Below are 18,250 nucleotides of genomic sequence, written 5' to 3' on the forward strand. Positions count from 1 at the left end.
GCTATTGAGTATCTTAAGTACCTTCAAGCCAAACCCTATTCTCTCTTTGCTTTTTCGTGTGGAGAATCTCCAAACCTCTTTCTCTGAACACTTGACATGTTAACCTCAGCCTCTTCTCGCACCGTGTTCCTTATGCATTCTCTTATCTGGACTGTAATATATTTATGCATAAGGAGCATGCCAGTTATAGATACTCTGTATTTGGGCAGTAGTATGAGAGTACCTCCAGTTGTTATATTTTTAACAAATACCTGACTGGGCTTCTTCTTGTAATGGTGACCTTAGTGTAATACGTTCTTCCACTAGCCTTTATTTTAAACCAAGCAAAGGTAATTCCAGTCCCTCAGCAGAAAGCAGTGCCACTACAGCTGGGGGAGCTCGTCCACCTTAAAATTTAACCTGGAAGCTGCGTACTGATTACACTGAAATAAAGAGAGGAAGCTAAAGTGAGTTGGTGTTACTGTGTTGGAATCGACTTTCTTCATTACTAAACTCCAGTTACACGGATAGTTTCAAACAGACAGCTCTTAATGACTCGCCTGCTCTGTTCAGTCATCAACCCTGGGCAATGAGTAGTGGTAACGAGGGATTTCTGACATCTGCCGTATACGCCGAAGCCGATGTTAGCAGCGGGCTGGGCTGGGCTACTGCATCTGCTGGAAATTTCAACACTGTGCTCGTTGTAACTTGGCGTATCAATGAAGTGACTGTTCTAAAAGAGTAGGAGACATGTCAAAGAGATCCTTGGAAACTTCCGTACCGGCTATTGCGCAGTTCTTGTTTTGCAGACAAGACCAGGGGAATGACTCACTTTATTTTTTTTTTTTTTTTAACCAGCCTGACTCATGAAGTGAACTTGCCAATAAGCCTCCCCACCCTTGAAACCGGTCTTGACTCACACAGACGTGACAAGGGGAGAGGAGCACAAGGCTCGTGACCTGTTCCGTGGCGTACGTAACGCTTGTACAAACGGCATCTCCCTTGGGAGGGAGGCGCGTTCAGGACAGGCTGATTTGGGCCACCAAATAGGCAGAATGGGCCTTTGGAACGACGGAGAGGGGTAACTTTTTTAGCCACGGCCTAGGGCAGAGGTTTTACTTCCTCCAGCTCTGAACCCCTGCTTGAAATACCTCGTTCTGGTCAGGCTCGGAGGCTCTCGAGTATTCCCTGTTTCCCACTGTTTCCTAGCGGACAACTTCAGGGAGGCGACGCTTCTGTGCGTTACGCACAACCCCTTCACAAGCCCGATCAGGCGACTCCTCCTCCCCGGCGGGGGGAACTTTGCTGTGCTTTTTTGATTCCTTTAGTGAAAAAGGAATAACTGCTCTACCTAGCAGAGCAACTGAGGCTAAAAATACCAAGTTACTGACTGCTGCCGGGTACTCGGAGAAGCTGGGGTTGAAGATTGCTGCCCTAGGCCGCAGGAGCAGCGGCGGGATGCCACAGGCTGCTTTCCCAAGTCCTCCTCTCCATACAAATCAAACGGCTCAGAGTCGTCATCCTTTGGCAAAGAGCTGCTCTGTCTCCACAGCAAGAATTCGGATACTTCCACTTTTGAGCTTGGCTTGCTGGAGGATGTTGTGTCTTTTGAGATCTTACCGAACACGAATTTAACTTGTCAAAGTATGCTTTATTACCTCAAAATATTCAGGTAAGAAGGCACTTCTGTTACAGCCGTGTTAAAAGCGCTAAGTTTGCATTAAAATTACAGCACTGTAAGTTATATCATGGTCGGCATGACGCTGGTGAGGGTGATGTCCCCAGCAATGCAGAGTCTGGTGATCTCGTTCAGCCTCTTCTCGCGGAAGTTGTACTGCAGCAAGTGAGCATCGTCGACCGCTACCTTGAAGTGATCCACCTCGCAAAGGACCTGGAGCTGAAATAAAAACCCCAAAAAGAGATTTTTTAAGCCACGGATTTGAGCAGGCTGGCACCGGCTACAGGCTGCTACCAGCTGAGTCCAGACCGGTGGTATGCGGGCGAGCTGGTGCAGCAACTCTCGGCTGCAAAAACACCGGTGACCTTCGCCTTCTGCAAAGCCCTGCTGTACCCCTCCTCCTTCATGTTTTAGCCCACAGTTTCTGTCTCCTTGCGACTACGGCAGTATTTTCAAGAAGCAGCACTGTACGGTTCACACAGCCAGAGCTGAGTCCTCACCAAACGGGGAACCTATTTTGCAGGAGAAAAAGCTCGTGAAGAGAGCTTGGCTGCTAACGGGGGAAATGCTTTAGAGAAACCTGCCCAACCACGGCAGAACAACAGTATAAATAAGGTGGATTTAATAATAAATGGGAATAACAAAATTTAGACACCGGGCACCTGGACCTGCAAGGATAAGAAGTGCAGGGAAGGCGCCGTGGATCTGCTGTGCTGGGTGACTGCCCCAAAAGCACCTCTGGGAGCCGATTCCTGTGCAAAGGCACCAAGGTCCAAGCGAGTCTTGTTACACAGCCCTGACCAAACCCTCCCGGCGCGCCCTGCGGGCGTTAAGACTGACTTGGAGTGGGTTTTTTCGTACCTTGAAGGGTTTTCCAGCTTCAAAGGGAAACCTAGGAGCTGTCCTCTCCTCCTTTCCCCAGTTATTCTGGAACATTGAATTACAGACGATGACTTTCCTGTTGTCTTCCTTAAAGCGGGGATTGAAGTGGAAGGCAATGTCATTCCCTTTCTTGAAATCCAGTGAAAACCTGCAAAGGCAATAATGGGTCCGCTGCTTTTTTGCCAGAAGTAGCAGCAACCTGGCAGAAAACCCCCCCACAGACCTCATTTTTTGCATTTGCACATTTATTTTGTGTCATATTTGATTTTACCCCAGGTAGGTGTTATTCAGGAATGGAAAGCAAGTGCCCCACAGAAACCCCCCGCCCTGGGTGCTGGACCCCCGGTACCTGTTCGGGTTGGGGTTGACGGTCCCTGTGATGGTGATGAGCAGCCGAGGGACGAGTCCTGCCTGCAGTGGCAGCTCGAAGGGGACTTTCTGGAAGAAAACAGGGGTTTGGTGTTAGCAGAAAACCACGTCCAAAGCCAAATGCTCGGGCGCGGGCTGGCTCTCGGTGTGACAACGTACCGGGGCGGCCCTGTGACGCAGTGACAACCCATGTCACCCCCCCCGGGGACAGCCAGCCCCAGGTCCCTCCCCTGGCCAAGCAAAATCAGGCAGTGAAGACACAGAAACCCGCATAATATGATGGAGCCGTTACCATTGGAGGAGCCGGTCCCCCCTGCGGAGGAGGGGGCCCAAATCCAGGGCCACTGGGCGGTTGTCCCGGGGCAGGATACGGCCCTGCTCCTGCTGGTGCTCCAGGGAATGCTCCGGGTGCTCCTGGGTACGGTCCTCCAGGATACAATCCCGCTGCTCCAGGATAGGTCCCCGGTGGTGCTGGTGAGCCAGGATAGGTCCCCGGAGGGCCGGGGTACACCGGGAACCCCCCAGGAGCCGGCGGCTGGTTCCCCCAGGCGGGCCAGCCTTGGGGTGGGGGGGCCGAGGGGTTGGGGTCGTTGCTGGTGGGCAAGGCGTCGGATAACTGGGGAGAGAGGGGAGAGGAGGAGGGTTACGTGGGTGACACTAATCCCGGGGTCCGGTTGTGTCCTCCAACCCCCAGCTTTTGTAGCCTACAGCGTGCGCCGAGGGCGAGCACTCGGCTGCTCCCAAGCAGTGGCGGGGGGCTGAGTACCTCTGGGCTGAGGTTTCCAGAAAACCAGTAAATGCCGATGCAACTGGAGCGGATTTGGGGCATTACATGGGTTAGCGAAGCCGTGCTCCCACCCCTGCCCAAGGCTCCTGCTTCAAGGCAATTAAACAGTCACCACCCCAGCTTTTTTTTTAAAGAAAGCCATACTTACAGTGAAAGCGTCTGACATTTTTCCTAAAAAAAAAAAAAAAAGACAAAGGATGCTTAGGTCATTTTTAACATACGCCATCTGAAAAATAGAGGTTTTTGAGCAGAGTTACAGTTTACAGAGGCAACGGGCTGGAAGTGGGTAAGTCCCTGTCGCATACCCGCCAGGCAGAGCCGGCAGCTCCGGTACCGCAGGACAAACCCTCGGCTGGTCCCAGCGGGAGAAATAAAGTCACCACCATGAGCAGCCTGCATGGCCCTGGGGGTGAATCCAGCCCAAACACCCTCCGGATGAAATCGGCCACGGCGGGGGTTGATGTTCGTGCCACGCCGTCGTTAGCCTTACAACGCGGCTGGTGTCAAGCAGAGAGGGGACCCCGGACCGCGGGGACCTGGTGCTGCCCTGCCCCGAGAGTTCTCGGCTCCCTCCAGCCTCCCGACGGGTCTTCACCGGGTTTTTGCTCTTTGCTCGCAGGGAAGCATCGCAAACCACACGAGCACCCTCCTCCTCCAAGAACCACGGGTCAACGTGGACCTCTGCATTTGATCTCCCCAACAAAAGGCCCGTGCCAGGTCTGCTGTGCTCAGAAGTCAGGAAGATTTATTCCAGCCTCAAAAAACGTTTTATAAAGGGAAAAAAACCAAAAGGACAGCGCCGTGAGCTGTTCTTTCTGCCTTCAGCAAACCCACTCTGCAGCCAGCCCTCCGCCGTCGCCCCGGTTAGTTCACGGGGGGGGGACGGCGGTGCGGAGGGGGGACACGGCCACCTCCCTGCCCCGGCTGGGGTGCCGGCTGCCTGTGCGGGACCCCGGGTGCCACCCACACCCACGCGGGCTCTGCGCAAGGGGAAGGGGCCCGGCGACAACGCTCTGCCCCTGCAAAGGCGTGTGAAGGAGCGGAGCTGCTCTGTGGGATGAGCAACGCAGTATGTGCGTCATGGGAGCAGTTTTGTCCCGCACGCCCGCCGCAGCCAGCGTTACTCGCTTCCCCATCCCCAAGGCATCACCCCAGAAAAGATTTAATATAAAAAAAATCCCCGGAGGAGGCCGCAGCAGCAAACACGAGCTGCACGGGGGACTACAAAACCAGCACAGCACGTCGGGGGACATGCAGCCACCCCACGAGACGCGGGACGGACGCTCGCGGCAGGCCTGGAGAGGCGAGGGGAGGATGGCACCCACGGGTGGAGGTCCCCTGTCTTCCCCCGTGCAAACCATGGAGGGCACGGCAGGAGGGACACACGTGCCACCGGCCACTCCGGGCCAGCAGATAAAAGCCACTTTACAAGTTTTACGAGCCCACACTGAGCCGCTCTGCCGCAGCAGGGCCAAACGCGTACCTGCCTGCATGCAGGAATAGCCACGGCCCTGAGCTGGATTCCTCCCGTCAAAGGGAGCATTCATAAAAGAAGAGAGGGGGAAAAAAAAAAGGGGGGGGAGAGGCAGAAATGGGGAAAGAAAAGGAAAATTCCAAATTGCAAACAGAAGGAAAATGCTCTTTGAAAGAAACATTTGCATGCACCAAGGTCACAGCAAATCTGGCTGCCCTGCCTCAGGAATAACAAAACCCCCAAGTTTTTACAGCCGACAAATAACCCCTTTCCCTGCAAAACATTCATACCCCTGAGCCCACAGGATTTTTAAGCCAGTCTTTCAACCAGCATTCAGAAGCGCAGGCTGTTGGAACAACCCGTATCTCACAAAGCTTTTATTTGCCTTCTGGGGGGTTTTTAAGCCCTTGGGTTTGCCGTTGATTTGCAGAGCGAGGCCGAGGGCGCGCACACAGCTCCCGCAGGCGCCCCGGGGTCGGATCCAGCCGGGCTGGGTTTGGTCGAGCCACAGGTACGCGGCTGCCGATGGTTTGTGCTGCTCCGGCGAGGGGTCCCGCCTGCTCCCCCCCTTCTCCCTGCAAAACCTCGGGGAGAAGCAATTTTCCTCCCTTGCGTGGATTTCTTACCGCTTCGGCCCCGGCGGGACGGCGTGGCAGGAGTCTCGTGTCTCTGCCAGGCCCAGGACGGGCGATTTGATATTTGTAACCAAAGCCTTTAAAACCCACCATTCCTCTGCCACCAAATGGTGCCGCCGAGCTTGGAGCCTGGTGGCCACCCCGTCCTCTCTCTGCCACCGCAGGGGTGCAGCTCTCGGACGTGTCTCCCTCTGGAAACGCTCCAGGGGGTTATTTGGGATCAGCCCGGCTGTCACGGGTGTGGGAAGGGGATTTCTCCCACCCGCAGCCCTCAGAGGTGCCTTTCCAACACCATTGGGGCTGCCGAACTCGAACTCCCTTGCTCTCGCCCCGGCAGCTCTGTGAGCTCCCACCGACCCGACGGGCGACCGCCTGCGGGGACACCCCGGGGCAGACCTCCATAAACCCCCAAGTTTTTCCTATATTCATGTAAAGTGGAAAAACTTTGATTTGGGGAAGAAATAGAAGTTTTTTTTCTTCCCCTCGGCGCTGCTTCTGGCTGGGAAAGCCCCCGCTCCCCCTCGGTGCTGTCCTGCTGTCACTTGCTGGGGTGTCTCCAGCCTCCCATGCCCCGACACCCACTCCCACCCCCCTGCGTGGGTTTTGGGGCACGGGCAGGGCTACCCCAGCACCCTGCGAGGTGCAAACACCCTTAGATTGCCATAACATTCACCGTCCCCCCGTTTTCCCCGGCATTCCCCAAAGCCAGCCAGCGCTTTCTGGGCTCGCCGGCTGCTCTTAGGAACCGCGGAGCCCCCGGCGCAGCTGCCCCCGTCCCACCTCCCACTCCCACGGGTGTCCCACCCTTTCTTTGCAAGGCAATACCTGCTTTATCCCCCCTGCTCCCCCTCGGGACCCCCCCGGGGACACGCTTAACCCTTTCTTTGCCAGGCAAGACGTGCCTTAGCCCCGCTGCTGCTCCCCCTCGGGACCCCCGCGGGTGGACGCAGCCACTCACCCGCCCTCCGCGGCTGCCGGTGCGGCTCCGGGCCGGGCTCCCACGGGCGAGGGCGGCGGGAGGCGGTGGCTGGGGCGGGGCCGGGGCGGGGGCAGGGGCAGGGGCCAGGCGGGGGCTGCGGCCCGGCGGGGTCCCGGAGCGTCCCCGGGTCCCCCCGCCCTGGGAAAGGCACAAACCCAGAGAATCACAGGGCCGCTTGGGTTGGAAAAGACCCTTAAGATCATCAGGTCCAACCGTTACCCCAGCGCTGCCAAGCCCACCGCATAAATACCCCCGGGGGGGGGACTCAGCCCCTGCCCTGGGCAGCCTGGGCCGGGGCCTGACAGCCCTTTGGGGGAAGAAGTTTTTCCCAATACCCAACCCAAACCTGCCCTGGCGCAGCTTGAGGCCGTTCCCTCTCGTCCCATCGCTTGTTACTGGGGAGAAGAGACCGACCCCCCCGGCTCCAGCCTCCTTTCAGGCAGTTGCAGAGAGCGATGAGGGCTCCCCTCAGCCTCCTCTTCTCCAGGCTGAGCCCCCCCAGCTCCCCCAGCCGCTCCTCCCCAGCCTTGGGCTCCAGCCCCTGCCCCAGCCTCGCTGCCCTGCTCTGGCCACGCTCCAGCCCCTCCATGGCCGCCTTGGGCTGAGGGGCCCAGCGCTGAGCACACATTTTATTCTTTATTTTATAGCTCATCTATTTATTTATTTATATTTTTTCTTATTATTTATTTCTTATTTATTTTAAATGGGGGCTCTATCCCCCAAGCTTTATGGTAGCTCAGTAAAACACAAATTTGCTTTTAAATTTCAAAAAAAGGCTGGAAAAGCTTTGCTTTCCACCCGACGCGGCAAGGCCGGCAGAGGACCGGCGCTGGAAAGCTGTGAGCGGCAGCTATAATTTCAATAAGCGCAATTTTACTGTGGGTTAGGGGTGAATCATCTCCTGTTTGCTCAACTTGACTTCACAGTTTAAAGCAACAGAAAAGAAAAAGGTGCATTTTAATGCTGAAATTGTGATCTGCTGTAGAGTGCTGCTGGGAGGGGAGGGGAGGGGTGGGGAGGGGAGGGGGGAGGGGAGGGGAGGGGAGGGAAGGGAAGGGAAGGGAAGGGAAGGGAAGGGAAGGGAAGGGAAGGGAAGGGAAGGGAAGGGAAGGGAAGGAAGGAAGGGAAGGGAAGGGAAGGGAAGGGAAGGGAAGGGAAGGGAAGGGAAGGGAAGGGAAGGGAAGGGAAGGGAAGGGAAGGGAAGGGAAGGGAAGGGAAGGGAAGGGAAGGGAAGGGAAGGGAAGGGAAGGGAAGGGAAGGGAAGGGAAGGGAAGGGAAGGGAAGGAAGGAAGGAAGGGAAGGAAGGGAGAAGATGGGAGGAGAGGAGAGGAGAGGAGAGGAGAGGAGAGGAGAGGAGAGGAGAGGAGAGGAGAGGAGAGGAGAGGAGAGGAGAGGAGAGGAGAGAAGAGAAGAGAAGAGAAGAGAAGAGAAGAGAAGAGAAGAGAAGAGAAGAGAAGAGAAGAGAAGAGAAGAGAAGAGAAGAGAAGAGAAGAGAAGAGAAGAGAAGAGAAGAGAAGAAGAAGAAGAGAAGAGAAGAGAAGAGAAGAGAAGAGAAGAGAAGAGAAGAGAAGAGAAGAGAAGAGAAGAGAAGAGAAGAGAAGAGAAGAGAAGAGAAGAGAAGAGAAGAGAAGAGAAGAGAAGAGAAGAGAAGAGAAGAGAAGAGAAGAGAAGAGAAGAGAAGAGAAGAGAAGAGAAGAGAAATTTCCATTGGAAGGGACCTACAATGATCATCCAGTCCAACTGCCTGACCAGTTCAGGCCTGACCAAAGGTTACTGAGGGACACACACTTTAATTGGTGTCATTAAAGACATAGAAACTACATCTTTAAGGCAGCAGCTGAACTAAACAGCTTAGCTGATACTGCAGCTGATACTGCAAAAAAGGCAAAAACCTGTTGAGTTTGGTTTTAATGAATTTTAGTATAACTTCTTTCAGTTCATCTCTGCTTATCTAAAAGATTGGGCTTCAAAAGAGGGCAGCTCCTCCCTACTGGGGCACCAGCCTGGATTTTAGCATCCTTCAGCTTCGTATAATGCTTGTCACGGGGATTCAGACCAAACTTAAGCATGCAAAAATGCTGTAGGCCGATGAGCGATGCCAGGGATGCCCGAGGGAGCGGTCCCCACGGGATGCTCCGCTCAGGGAAATACTCAAACAGGGAGCGCTGCTTCCCTTGCCTTTCGCAGCACCCAAACCTCCCCGCCGTAAATAGATACCGCCATATCTTTGGGGATGTTATAGGGCAAAGGGACCTGGGGAGGATTTAAATCAGGAATGTTAAAGGATCCCTGGTGGGTTGCATGAGTATCTGGAGCTTCCCAAGCCTGTAACACAAGCAGGAGCTCACTGCTCCTCAGAACAACCCTTCAAATCCTTGCGCCAGCATCTGTCTGAAACACAGCCTTGCTGAGAGTATGTGACTCGAGGTGCACATGCGCAGAGCACATCTTCGTAGGGTTGATTAAAGCGACGTGCACGAAGTGGTTTTTGAGCAGGTACCGGTGACTTCTGCCTTCCCAGATAAGGCTGTATTCACTCCTCAGTGCACCCCCTTTTCCCTTCCTCCCTGAGACCCCCCCAAACACCTTTGGCACGAGATATTTTCATGAAAAACCTGTATTGCTATTTTCAGGATTTCACTCGAAGGCTCCAAACATTTACTGAAAAGGTTTGCCTGGTTTTTTTCCAGTTCCAATGCCATAAGCTTTGTGCTTCCAGTTAGGCAACATGGTGTTAAAAAAAATGTTTGACCAAAAGCGAAAACACGACTCAAAACCTGAGCTAATTCCTTCACTTCAACCAACCGAGCAGCAGCGAGGATGACGAGGGAGCGTCCCTTTGGCATTCGCGGGGTGGGTGCTGAGAGCCCTTCGCACGCAGAGCTGCAAAACGTCCGCATTTCGCTTTGCTCCGCTGCATCCCAGTCATCCCGGAGTGACTCACGCGGCTGGACACGGAGACGCGGCGACTCTCATTTTCTGGTTTTGCCTCTCGGGAGGGAAAAAAGAGAGCAGCTGGGTTTATTGCCAGAGCACCGGGTGAGCAAGGCAGCATGTGAACGCGCCGGCTCTGTCGGAGACAGAAGTCACAGCGCTCGCTTGCGGCGTTGCAACGCCTCGTGCTGCACGGCCCTGCAGCCCTGGGCTGGCTGCTTTTCACAAGTGGGTTAAAAAAAGAGTCATTTCTCAGAAATAGGCATATACGTGGGGTTTGGGACTTTTTTTAAGTGCTTCTAAGTATCCTGTTTGCTTTCAAGAGTCTTAATGTAAAATGGACGGCTGCTTGGTACCACGTACAATTTAAAGCCCCGAATTGCAAAGCCAAGGGGTGGGAGAGACAGAGGACCCGGGCAGGCGGCTCGGCTGTCAGGTCCTGCCGTTTTTTAGTGATGTACTCTCTGACGTGCCCTTCACCATGGCCAAACACATCCTCTAAACACAATTTACTTTCCCCATTTTAACATGCCCAGCAGTTATCTGCTAGCATGCAAGAGCCAAGTGATATTTAAGGGGCATCAGCAATAAGGCCAGCGACGAGCTAACCAGCTCAGTCCCACTACGGGCTCAGTCGAGGACTGGGAGTAACTCACCCACCAACTCTGGGTGCCCAAGACACTCGGGCACCATTACGCTATACAGCAACACATGTTATTAAACATTTTTCTCTAGCAATAACCTTTGTCAGGCTCTGCAATAGCTTGGGTGTCACCATCTATCGAGCGCTGTTCATTGAGGGGCTTGCCTGCGGTTGCATCACGGCGATGTTTACCATTGGGTTAATTAACTACATACTATGGGAGTTTAAAAGAAACCATTTAAGCTGAAGAATGGCACAAGACTGAGTAGATAAAAAAATGAATTAATGGGGATTGGATGCTGGAAGCCAGGAGAGTGAGCAGAGGCGAGAGGAGAGCAGGGGGCTGGAGCAGCAGGAGAGGGCAGGCGGATGCTGAGTTGGGTTGCTTAAGGCTTGAGGGTTGGTTTGTTTGGAAGAACAGTTTAAAAAAAAAAGTTTTTATACATAAAAAATATATACACACATTAAAAAAAATATATATAAATGACAGTTTGCAATTACAACTCAGAATTACCAACCCTTTACTCGGTCCCAGTACCCTTTACTCTACGCTGATGTACATCAGGAGTTAATGTCCTCTGCCTCTTCTGTTCTTGTGTCTCCCAAGTCTCCCAGAGGCAAAAGAGCCCACCCCAACGGGCGATCTATCTCTATAAATAACTTTAAAGCAGTAATTTCAAACCGCTTGTTGGAAATTAATAAATAGAAAGCTGCTTCTCTCTTGTCTTCTTGAAGTTAAATTAATGGGAAGGACATCAATCTCGAGGGCAAGAAGCTCGATGGCACAAGAGAGCCACTTCCCTTCACGGAGCAGAACGACGCGCATCCGCATCATTTTATCAGTCTCGTGATTTCTGTGGCCTGACGCGCGCGTGGGGCTGGCAGCAACCATCACGTGCAACCTTTGGGCTGCGGATCTACCACCGAGGCCATGCTCGGCGCAGTCCCAGGGTGCTAAATCCAACTAGCATCTCTCCTTCCTCCCCGTGCAACCTCCCAGGCTGGGGAACGGGAACCTCAGCACCGTCACCTCCTTTCTCAGAGGCAGGAATGAGGTTCTGGGTGCCACAGATGCCTTTGCGGAGCCCCACGTTGCACCTCCCCGAGCTGCCACTTCAGCTTCAGCCCCGCCGGCCAGCGGCTGAGTCACCTCCGACTCCCCGCAGCAATAAAACAGAGCATCGCAGCAAAAGCAGGCAACGGGGCTCTCCTCCGTGGCCTGCCAGGCTCACGCGATGTCCTCCCAGGACTTCTGAGAACTGCCTCCTGCAGAGCGTCCAACAGCCCCGCTCCTCCTCCTACAGCCCTTTTCGGGGAGACGGCTCACTCGAGAGCTTCCTTGGCTGCATTAGTCCCCCCCAAACATCGCCTTGCTCTAGCGCCAGCGAAAAATTCAACGCAGAGAAGGGTGAGACCTTCAGTAACTCAAGTTTGATGGTAAAGAAAGCAAAAGCAGCAGATAAAGAACATCGATGCTCGCGGCACCATCCCTGCTGCTCACGTGTACCTTCGCATGGACGAGCAAGTCTGGACTTGCTCCCTTTTATTCTCTCTTTATAAGGCACAAAGCAAACCTCCTGCCTTTGCAGCTTCCTTCTAGAAAACAGAGTACCGGCACGAAATTGCAGCTCATCCAGTTCCCTCCTGCTCAGTCAGTGCCAGGAGAACGGCAAGTCCACCCCCAGAAAGCTCCGCACAGCTCCTAATGCTGATGCTGCAGATGAGCAAAACCATGCTACGGTTTGAAGCTTTTATATTATTAAAGATGAATAAATGAGAAGCACTTTGTGCTTGACATGCCGATCTGAGCGTTAAGTTGCTTTCTGAGTGCTAAACGAGTCTTGCAGCAATTTGTGTCAATAGAGATTTACAAAAGTCCTCAAAACCTCACTGGCTTTGAACTTAAGAGCAACTACCTCTGCCGCCGCTGCTGCAGCAAGCTCTGCCCGGGGGCCCTTAAGGAAGGTCCTTCATCCTAGTATGTTATTAAATAAGCGGATGGGAAATCCCCACAGCGATCCCAAATACCCGTGCAGATGGGGTGAAAGACCCCCATGGCTTCTTGCCACCAAAAAGAGGAGGTCCCAGTGCTTTTCTTGGCCGTGCTCGCCCAAACATGCAGAACCTTGCAGAAATCTAATCCAGCCTAAAAAGCCGAAAGGAAGAGCGCTGTGATACGGGGGGGGATCAGTTCAAGCCTACCCCTGCCGAAGCCAAGGCGGGAGCCTGTCGTCCCTTCGGGTGTAGCATCAGGAGATCCAGGCGGCCCGGGGAGGGCTCACCCAGCCAACCTGGCCCCGGGGGCTTCTAGCCCCCAGCTGGCCCAGGCACAGCTTTGCCACGGGCAAGGTGCTCCAGAAGGAGAGCAAAAGCCCCGTGTGATACCGCACTGAACGTACGGGGTGGGAAAGGAGCCGGGAATGCCAAGGAAAGGCAGGACAGCTCAGCCAGATCCAGCAGAAAGGCAGCTGCAATACCAACCACCCTGATGAATTCGGACCTTCATTACAGTGGCAATTTGTGGCTTTTACCGTAGCTCAGGAGACAAGAGATGGGAAAGGGAGGAGCTTTGTGAGTCCCGGGCAGGTTAGCAGGCTTTCCTTCTTTGCTGCACTGCTTTACATACCAGATTTTTGCAGAGCGGGGGAATTGGTTCTCCTGTGAAACCTTGCACTAAAGAGGGCTCCGACGGACCCCTCGCACACGGCGCGCTTGTCCTTCGCCCTGCACAAGGCAAACCAATACCAGTCTGCGCAACGATGCAACTTCTAACGCCATCTCCCAAACAGCACTGTAAGTCATTCAATGTCGCTGGTTTTCCCCTGGTTTTATCAAGTTCAATGCTAAAAATAAGCAATAGCAGAGCCGGCCTTCCCTGGCCGGGAGGGTTTGCCAAGGGGAGGGCGGCCAGGAGGGCTGGGAGCAGCACCGCTGCCCTCTGATGGCAGCGGGACGCTGGATACGCAGCTCCCAGCGCCAAAAACCAGAGGGCTTTGCTTTTACACAACAGCCGTGGGCTCATTTTTCCAGCATCTGATTTTAATCTGAACCCCTGAGAGCGGTTTTTGCTCGGTGTCACTCCACAGCAGCTCTCTTTTTAGCAGCTACTTCCCCTGACAGCCGGTACAGAGCAGCAGGCGAGCATCCAGCCGAGGCGGGCAGCGGCAGCTCGGATCCACCGCTGTACGGTACGGTAAGCTGGCCTTCAGGTTTATCTGACTGAGAGAACCTGCCTGTTACCGTGCTGTTAACCTTCCCTACAGAATCAGTTACTGCACAAAGTAAATTAAACTCCGGAAGATGTTATCAAGCCAATTCGTATAACTTAATGCAAGCCGTGATCGCTGTGTCCCTGCTGGGGCGCACGCTGTTACTCCTTATCGCACCCGATGAGCGTAGGATGAATCAAGACATTTGTAACAGAGGAATATCTGATTCTTATCAGATTGATCCTTTAAATTATATTTCTTGTGGGTTTCCTTGTAAATATTTACTAATGTAATGAATGGCCTGGCCTTTCCCTTCCACTTTTTCCTTTGAGTTTTCCAGGTCACAGAATCATAGAAGCCCCGGCACAGGCTGCCCAGGGCAGGGGCTGAGTCCCCATCCCTGGAGGGATTTAAAAGCCGGGGAGATGTGGTGCTTAGGGACATGGGTTAGTGGTGGGCTTGGCAGTGCTGGGTTAACGGTTGGACTCGATGATCTTCAAGGTCTTTTCCAACCTAAACGGTTCTGTGATTCCACGTCATCATCCCCGTATTCCAGGCTATGCGGCGTTGCACACGCTCGGCTTTCTGAGCGGGAAAACGGGGACAGCATCAAGGTTGAAATGCAAACACGAAAGCGTGAAGCAGAAGCTGCTAAGACTTCGAAGTGCCCGTATTAAAAAGTTTTCAAGATGATCAACTCCGATGTTGTCTCCTTGAGGAGCGCCAACGAACTTCACACAGCCCAACACGCAGCGAGAACAAGCACCAGGATATTAAAGCATTAATTCTTCCCACTTCTAAGCAAACTTAAAATAGGATATTCTGCCACCTTCTCTGTGCTGGAGGGTGTTGCCCTGTAACTGAAGGGAATACAGGCAAATTAGAAAGCACAGGCTTCAAAACCCCTTTGAACAATTTCTATCATATAAAGCACTATATAAAGCTTTTCACATCATGCAAATTAAGCACGTTCTTGTGAAAAGGCACCGTAATACAGTTTTACTTTTCATTATCCCTTAACAGCTTCGTAAAACGGCATACGCCGACAGATCACCCCTCGTTAGCACGTACTGGGTTCCCACCAGAAGCCATAGGTCTACCCCAGAACAACGCTGCATTCATTAGCCAGAGGAAGCCCAAGAAGTCGCAAATGAAATCTGTAGTCGTTCGTCACCTTCTGAATTTGTTTAAAGAAGGGATAAATTCCATGTTTGCTTTTAATCAGACACGGAGCAGCAAATTTCTTTCGAGTCATGGGGTGATTCTGGTGGGAAGGGACATCGGGAGGTTCCTAATCCCTGCTCAGCCCAGGGCCAGCTCTGAGCTCAGCCCAGGCCGCTCAGGGCTTCATCCAGGCCGGCCTTTGAACCCTCCAAGGATGGAGACTGCATCAATTTGGGCAACCTGCTCCAATGCCTGACTGTCCTCATGCTGGAAAAGTTTCTCCATATCGCTGGTCTGACTCTCTTGCTTAAACTCACGCCATCATCCAGTTTTGCAGCAATACGAGCTGGTGTTTGCTTTAGAATATGGTCTCCACCACCCGCAGGAAGTTTTCCTCTTTAAACCTAAACTATAAATAATTCCTCCCATTTCACACCGAGGATGCCAGCTCCAGCCTAAATGTCTCTCAGCAACAGCTCGTAACAGCACAAGGCACAGCAGGGCACCCAACTTCTACCCAACCTCCCCCCAGGATCCAACCTTTAATAATTTAAAGATCTCATCCTCCCTGGGATCCCTCTCTAGCTCAAGAGGAACGAGTTCCTCTGCAGGGCGTGAAACGAAACGCGTACACGTGCTCCAGCTCCTCGGCTGGACGAGCTTCCTCCCGCTGACAAACAGCCTGACACAAGCGTCTCCTCACCAAGGCCGCGGTCCCGTTCACCGCTGCTGTGAGGAGCGGCTGAGAGAGCTGGGGGGTTCAGCCCAGAGAAGAGAAGGCTGCAGGGAGACCTAATGATTGAGGCCTTTCAATACCCAAAGGGCGCCTACAAGAAAGATGGGGACAGACTTTTTAGCAAGGCCTGCTGCGACAGGACAAGGGGTAAAGGTTTTAAACTAAAGGAGGGGAGATTTAGACTGACACAAGGAAAAAGTTTTTCACGATGAGGGTGGTGAAACACTGCAAGGCGTTGCCTAGAGAGGTGGTGGATGCCCCATCCCTGGAACCATTCAAGGCCAGGCTGGACAGGGCTCTGAGCAACCTGCTCTGGTTGAAGATGTCCCTGCTCGTGGCAGGGGGTCGGACCAGATGGCCTTTAGAGGTCACTTCCAACCCAAACCATTCTGTGATTCTACGCACATGGGATTGTATCAGAGAAGTAACTGGTTGAACTGGAGTGGTGGCAGAGGAGGAGGAGGTAGGGAGAGCATACTGAAGCCATCATTACTGCCAAGAGAAACAAATTTGGCGGTTGATGGTACAGCTTGATGCAAGAGTTTAAGGGTTAAACGCTGCAAGAATTCCCTCCTGTAATCACCACAAGAACATGAGTCGGCAAGAACAGGTAAGACCTTGTGCAGACAACAGACTCAGGACTGAAACGAAAGCCGAAGGCGTGCTGAACGTCATGAGAGCAGGGACAGAAACACGGGTATCGCTGTTTTACCTCAACCCCTCATTTAACAGGGAGGGTGCCCTTTGGAGAGTGATACAGAACTGAAATGTTTGTACTAGTGCATTGACTATCCCTTATCTAGGTGTAACTTGTAACTTAACTTTACTATAACTTATGATCTGCTGCACAGAGGATACAAAGTCCCCAGTCTTCTGCCTTCGCCGTCATGAAATGAGTCAACTTGAACAATGGGCGGATCTCTGACACAGAAGTATCTGCTTTCAACAGCACACTGCCTCGGCGCACGCAGATGTAACGTTGGATTTCCCACATACCCGAGAGATGCTGCAGGCAAGAGCGACCAAAAAAAAAAAGATAGTTTTACCTTGCTGTTATCAGCTCAATGGGTTAACTCAAATTCTGCTGAATTGTGAGGGCAAAGGAAGAATTATAATCCTCCCGCTACAACTACACCTCAAAAACGTATTTGGGAAAATCGGACCCAGGGCGAAGTGAAGCACGCAGACATCACGTCTATCCGGACGTTATCCCCCTCATCACCCCACAACCTGCGGTGCTGCCAGCCCTGCCCGCGCACAAGCGGCACGGACACCCAGGTACCGGCGACTCGCGGCTGGAGCCCAGGCAGCCAGCGCAGAGCTCCCCGCTCCCCAGGCCACGGACGCCTGTATCCACCCACAGAGCACGTCCCAATCCCAGTCCGCTCGCGATCCTTCTCCAGACGTCTCCGAGGCAGGCACATCACATTGGGTAACGCAGCAACACTTCACCTTGCAGCAGGTACTCGTTGATTAGAAGCTTAAAGTTGAAACTTGAATTTCTTGATTTGCCAGATGACACTTAACATACTAATCTCTTATGTGCCTGGTGAATAATGGCTGTTGGAAGTGTATGGAACTGCATTCTAGCAATCGGAATTTTCTGCTTAACTTCAGAAATGGGAAAGCCACTATTAAGAAAAAACACGTATGAAAAGTTTTGTCCTAAGGGCTCTCGCTACACAGACAACCTTGGATCAACGTCCCGCCCGTTGGACAGCCTGGAGGCAGTTTTAAACAGGCTGGTCAGTGAATCAAAGCCCGCGCGCACAAACGGGCCTGAACTTGCCTGGGGAGAGTTTAGGCGTCTGCCTTCACGACAGTAGACCAGAGCCAACACATCCTACGGCGTGGATCTCGCCATGCGCACACTCACCCCTTTGCAAGACCCCTGGAAGAGTTTTTCAAAACTAACTACTCCCCTAAGAATTATGTAGGTAAGTATCACTTGTCAGATGCTCCCCAAACATTCAATTAAAAGCAGGGCAGTAAGCCATTAACGTAATTGGATCGGCATACCCGTCTCTTCATCTTTGCCAATGCAAAAGACAATTCCATTTGAGGAATCGGGAGGAGCGGACAATCCCATAGCCGACCGCTGTTAAGATAAAGCACCGGCCACACGTCGTATTGTTCTACTAACAGATGTAAGGCTTACATTCAGTGCACAGTCTAAGAAGAGCTTGTTTTCTAAGCCTTAAAGGGGATGAATATTTTTGTTTCCACTCTTTACAGGTCATTGCCGCTGTTTTTACCTCCCTGAAAGGGTGAAGGTGTGGACAAAGGCAGCAGCATTGGCCAGCTCAGTGCGAACCGTTCTGCAAGCCACAATGTAAATGTAGCGATGAGCAATGCCCAAACTTTGTAGTTCACGCTGCTGCCAAGCCCTGGAGTTTCTTAGTGTTATCCACCCTATCCCATCAAACTCCTGATAAGCATATAAAAACACTGGTTTGCAGGTCACTTACCGCATCCGCATGTGCCAATCTGGCATAGGAATTATTCAGAGCCAGGAAAAAAATCCACACCACGCTCTTCACAGGCAAAAAAAAATAAGTTCCATTCCTCCACTAGAAGAAGAAAGATCAGATCTTTTTTCTCTTAATTAACAGGGCAGTTTGTGAACAGGCAATACCTGAGGCTACAATACAGCAATGGTCGCATCCGCACTTGATACGCCTTATGCACAGGCTGCAAAAATCACAAAAGGAAGAGGAAAAACACTCACAGAAGTCAAGTAATTCTGATTTTATATTCAGTCTTTGCAAATCAAGGATGTCC

At 52.6% G+C, this 18,250-nt stretch overlaps 1 protein-coding gene across 4 annotated transcripts in view; it reads right to left on the minus strand.

Moving 5' to 3' along the window:
- Positions 1 to 1,609: 1,609 nt before the first annotated feature.
- LGALS3 (galectin 3) overlaps positions 1,610 to 18,250 on the minus strand; it is a 28,458-nt gene continuing 11,817 nt past the window's right edge. Inside the window, exons 1-7 of one of the 4 annotated variants that reach the window (XM_087748097.1) lie at positions 5,157 to 5,257; positions 4,001 to 4,047; positions 3,844 to 3,866; positions 3,201 to 3,524; positions 2,889 to 2,977; positions 2,519 to 2,687; positions 1,610 to 1,876 (exon numbers count right to left, since the gene is read on the minus strand). In XM_087748097.1, the coding sequence (XP_087604223.1) occupies positions 1,721 to 1,876; positions 2,519 to 2,687; positions 2,889 to 2,977; positions 3,201 to 3,524; positions 3,844 to 3,866; positions 4,001 to 4,047; positions 5,157 to 5,242 (894 nt within the window). In that variant the 5' untranslated portion in view covers positions 5,243 to 5,257 and the 3' untranslated portion in view covers positions 1,610 to 1,720. Of the gene's footprint in view, positions 1,877 to 2,518; positions 2,688 to 2,888; positions 2,978 to 3,200; positions 3,525 to 3,843; positions 3,867 to 4,000; positions 4,048 to 5,156; positions 5,258 to 6,706; positions 6,880 to 18,250 lie in introns of those variants that run through there. The other 3 variants (XM_087748094.1, XM_087748095.1, XM_087748096.1) reach the window with 3 other exon arrangements.

The sequence above is a fragment of the Nipponia nippon genome, unplaced genomic scaffold (genome assembly GCF_047370975.1).
Source record: "Nipponia nippon isolate SJK-2023a ecotype South Korea unplaced genomic scaffold, ASM4737097v1 scaffold_11, whole genome shotgun sequence".
Lineage (NCBI taxonomy): Eukaryota > Metazoa > Chordata > Aves > Pelecaniformes > Threskiornithidae > Nipponia > Nipponia nippon.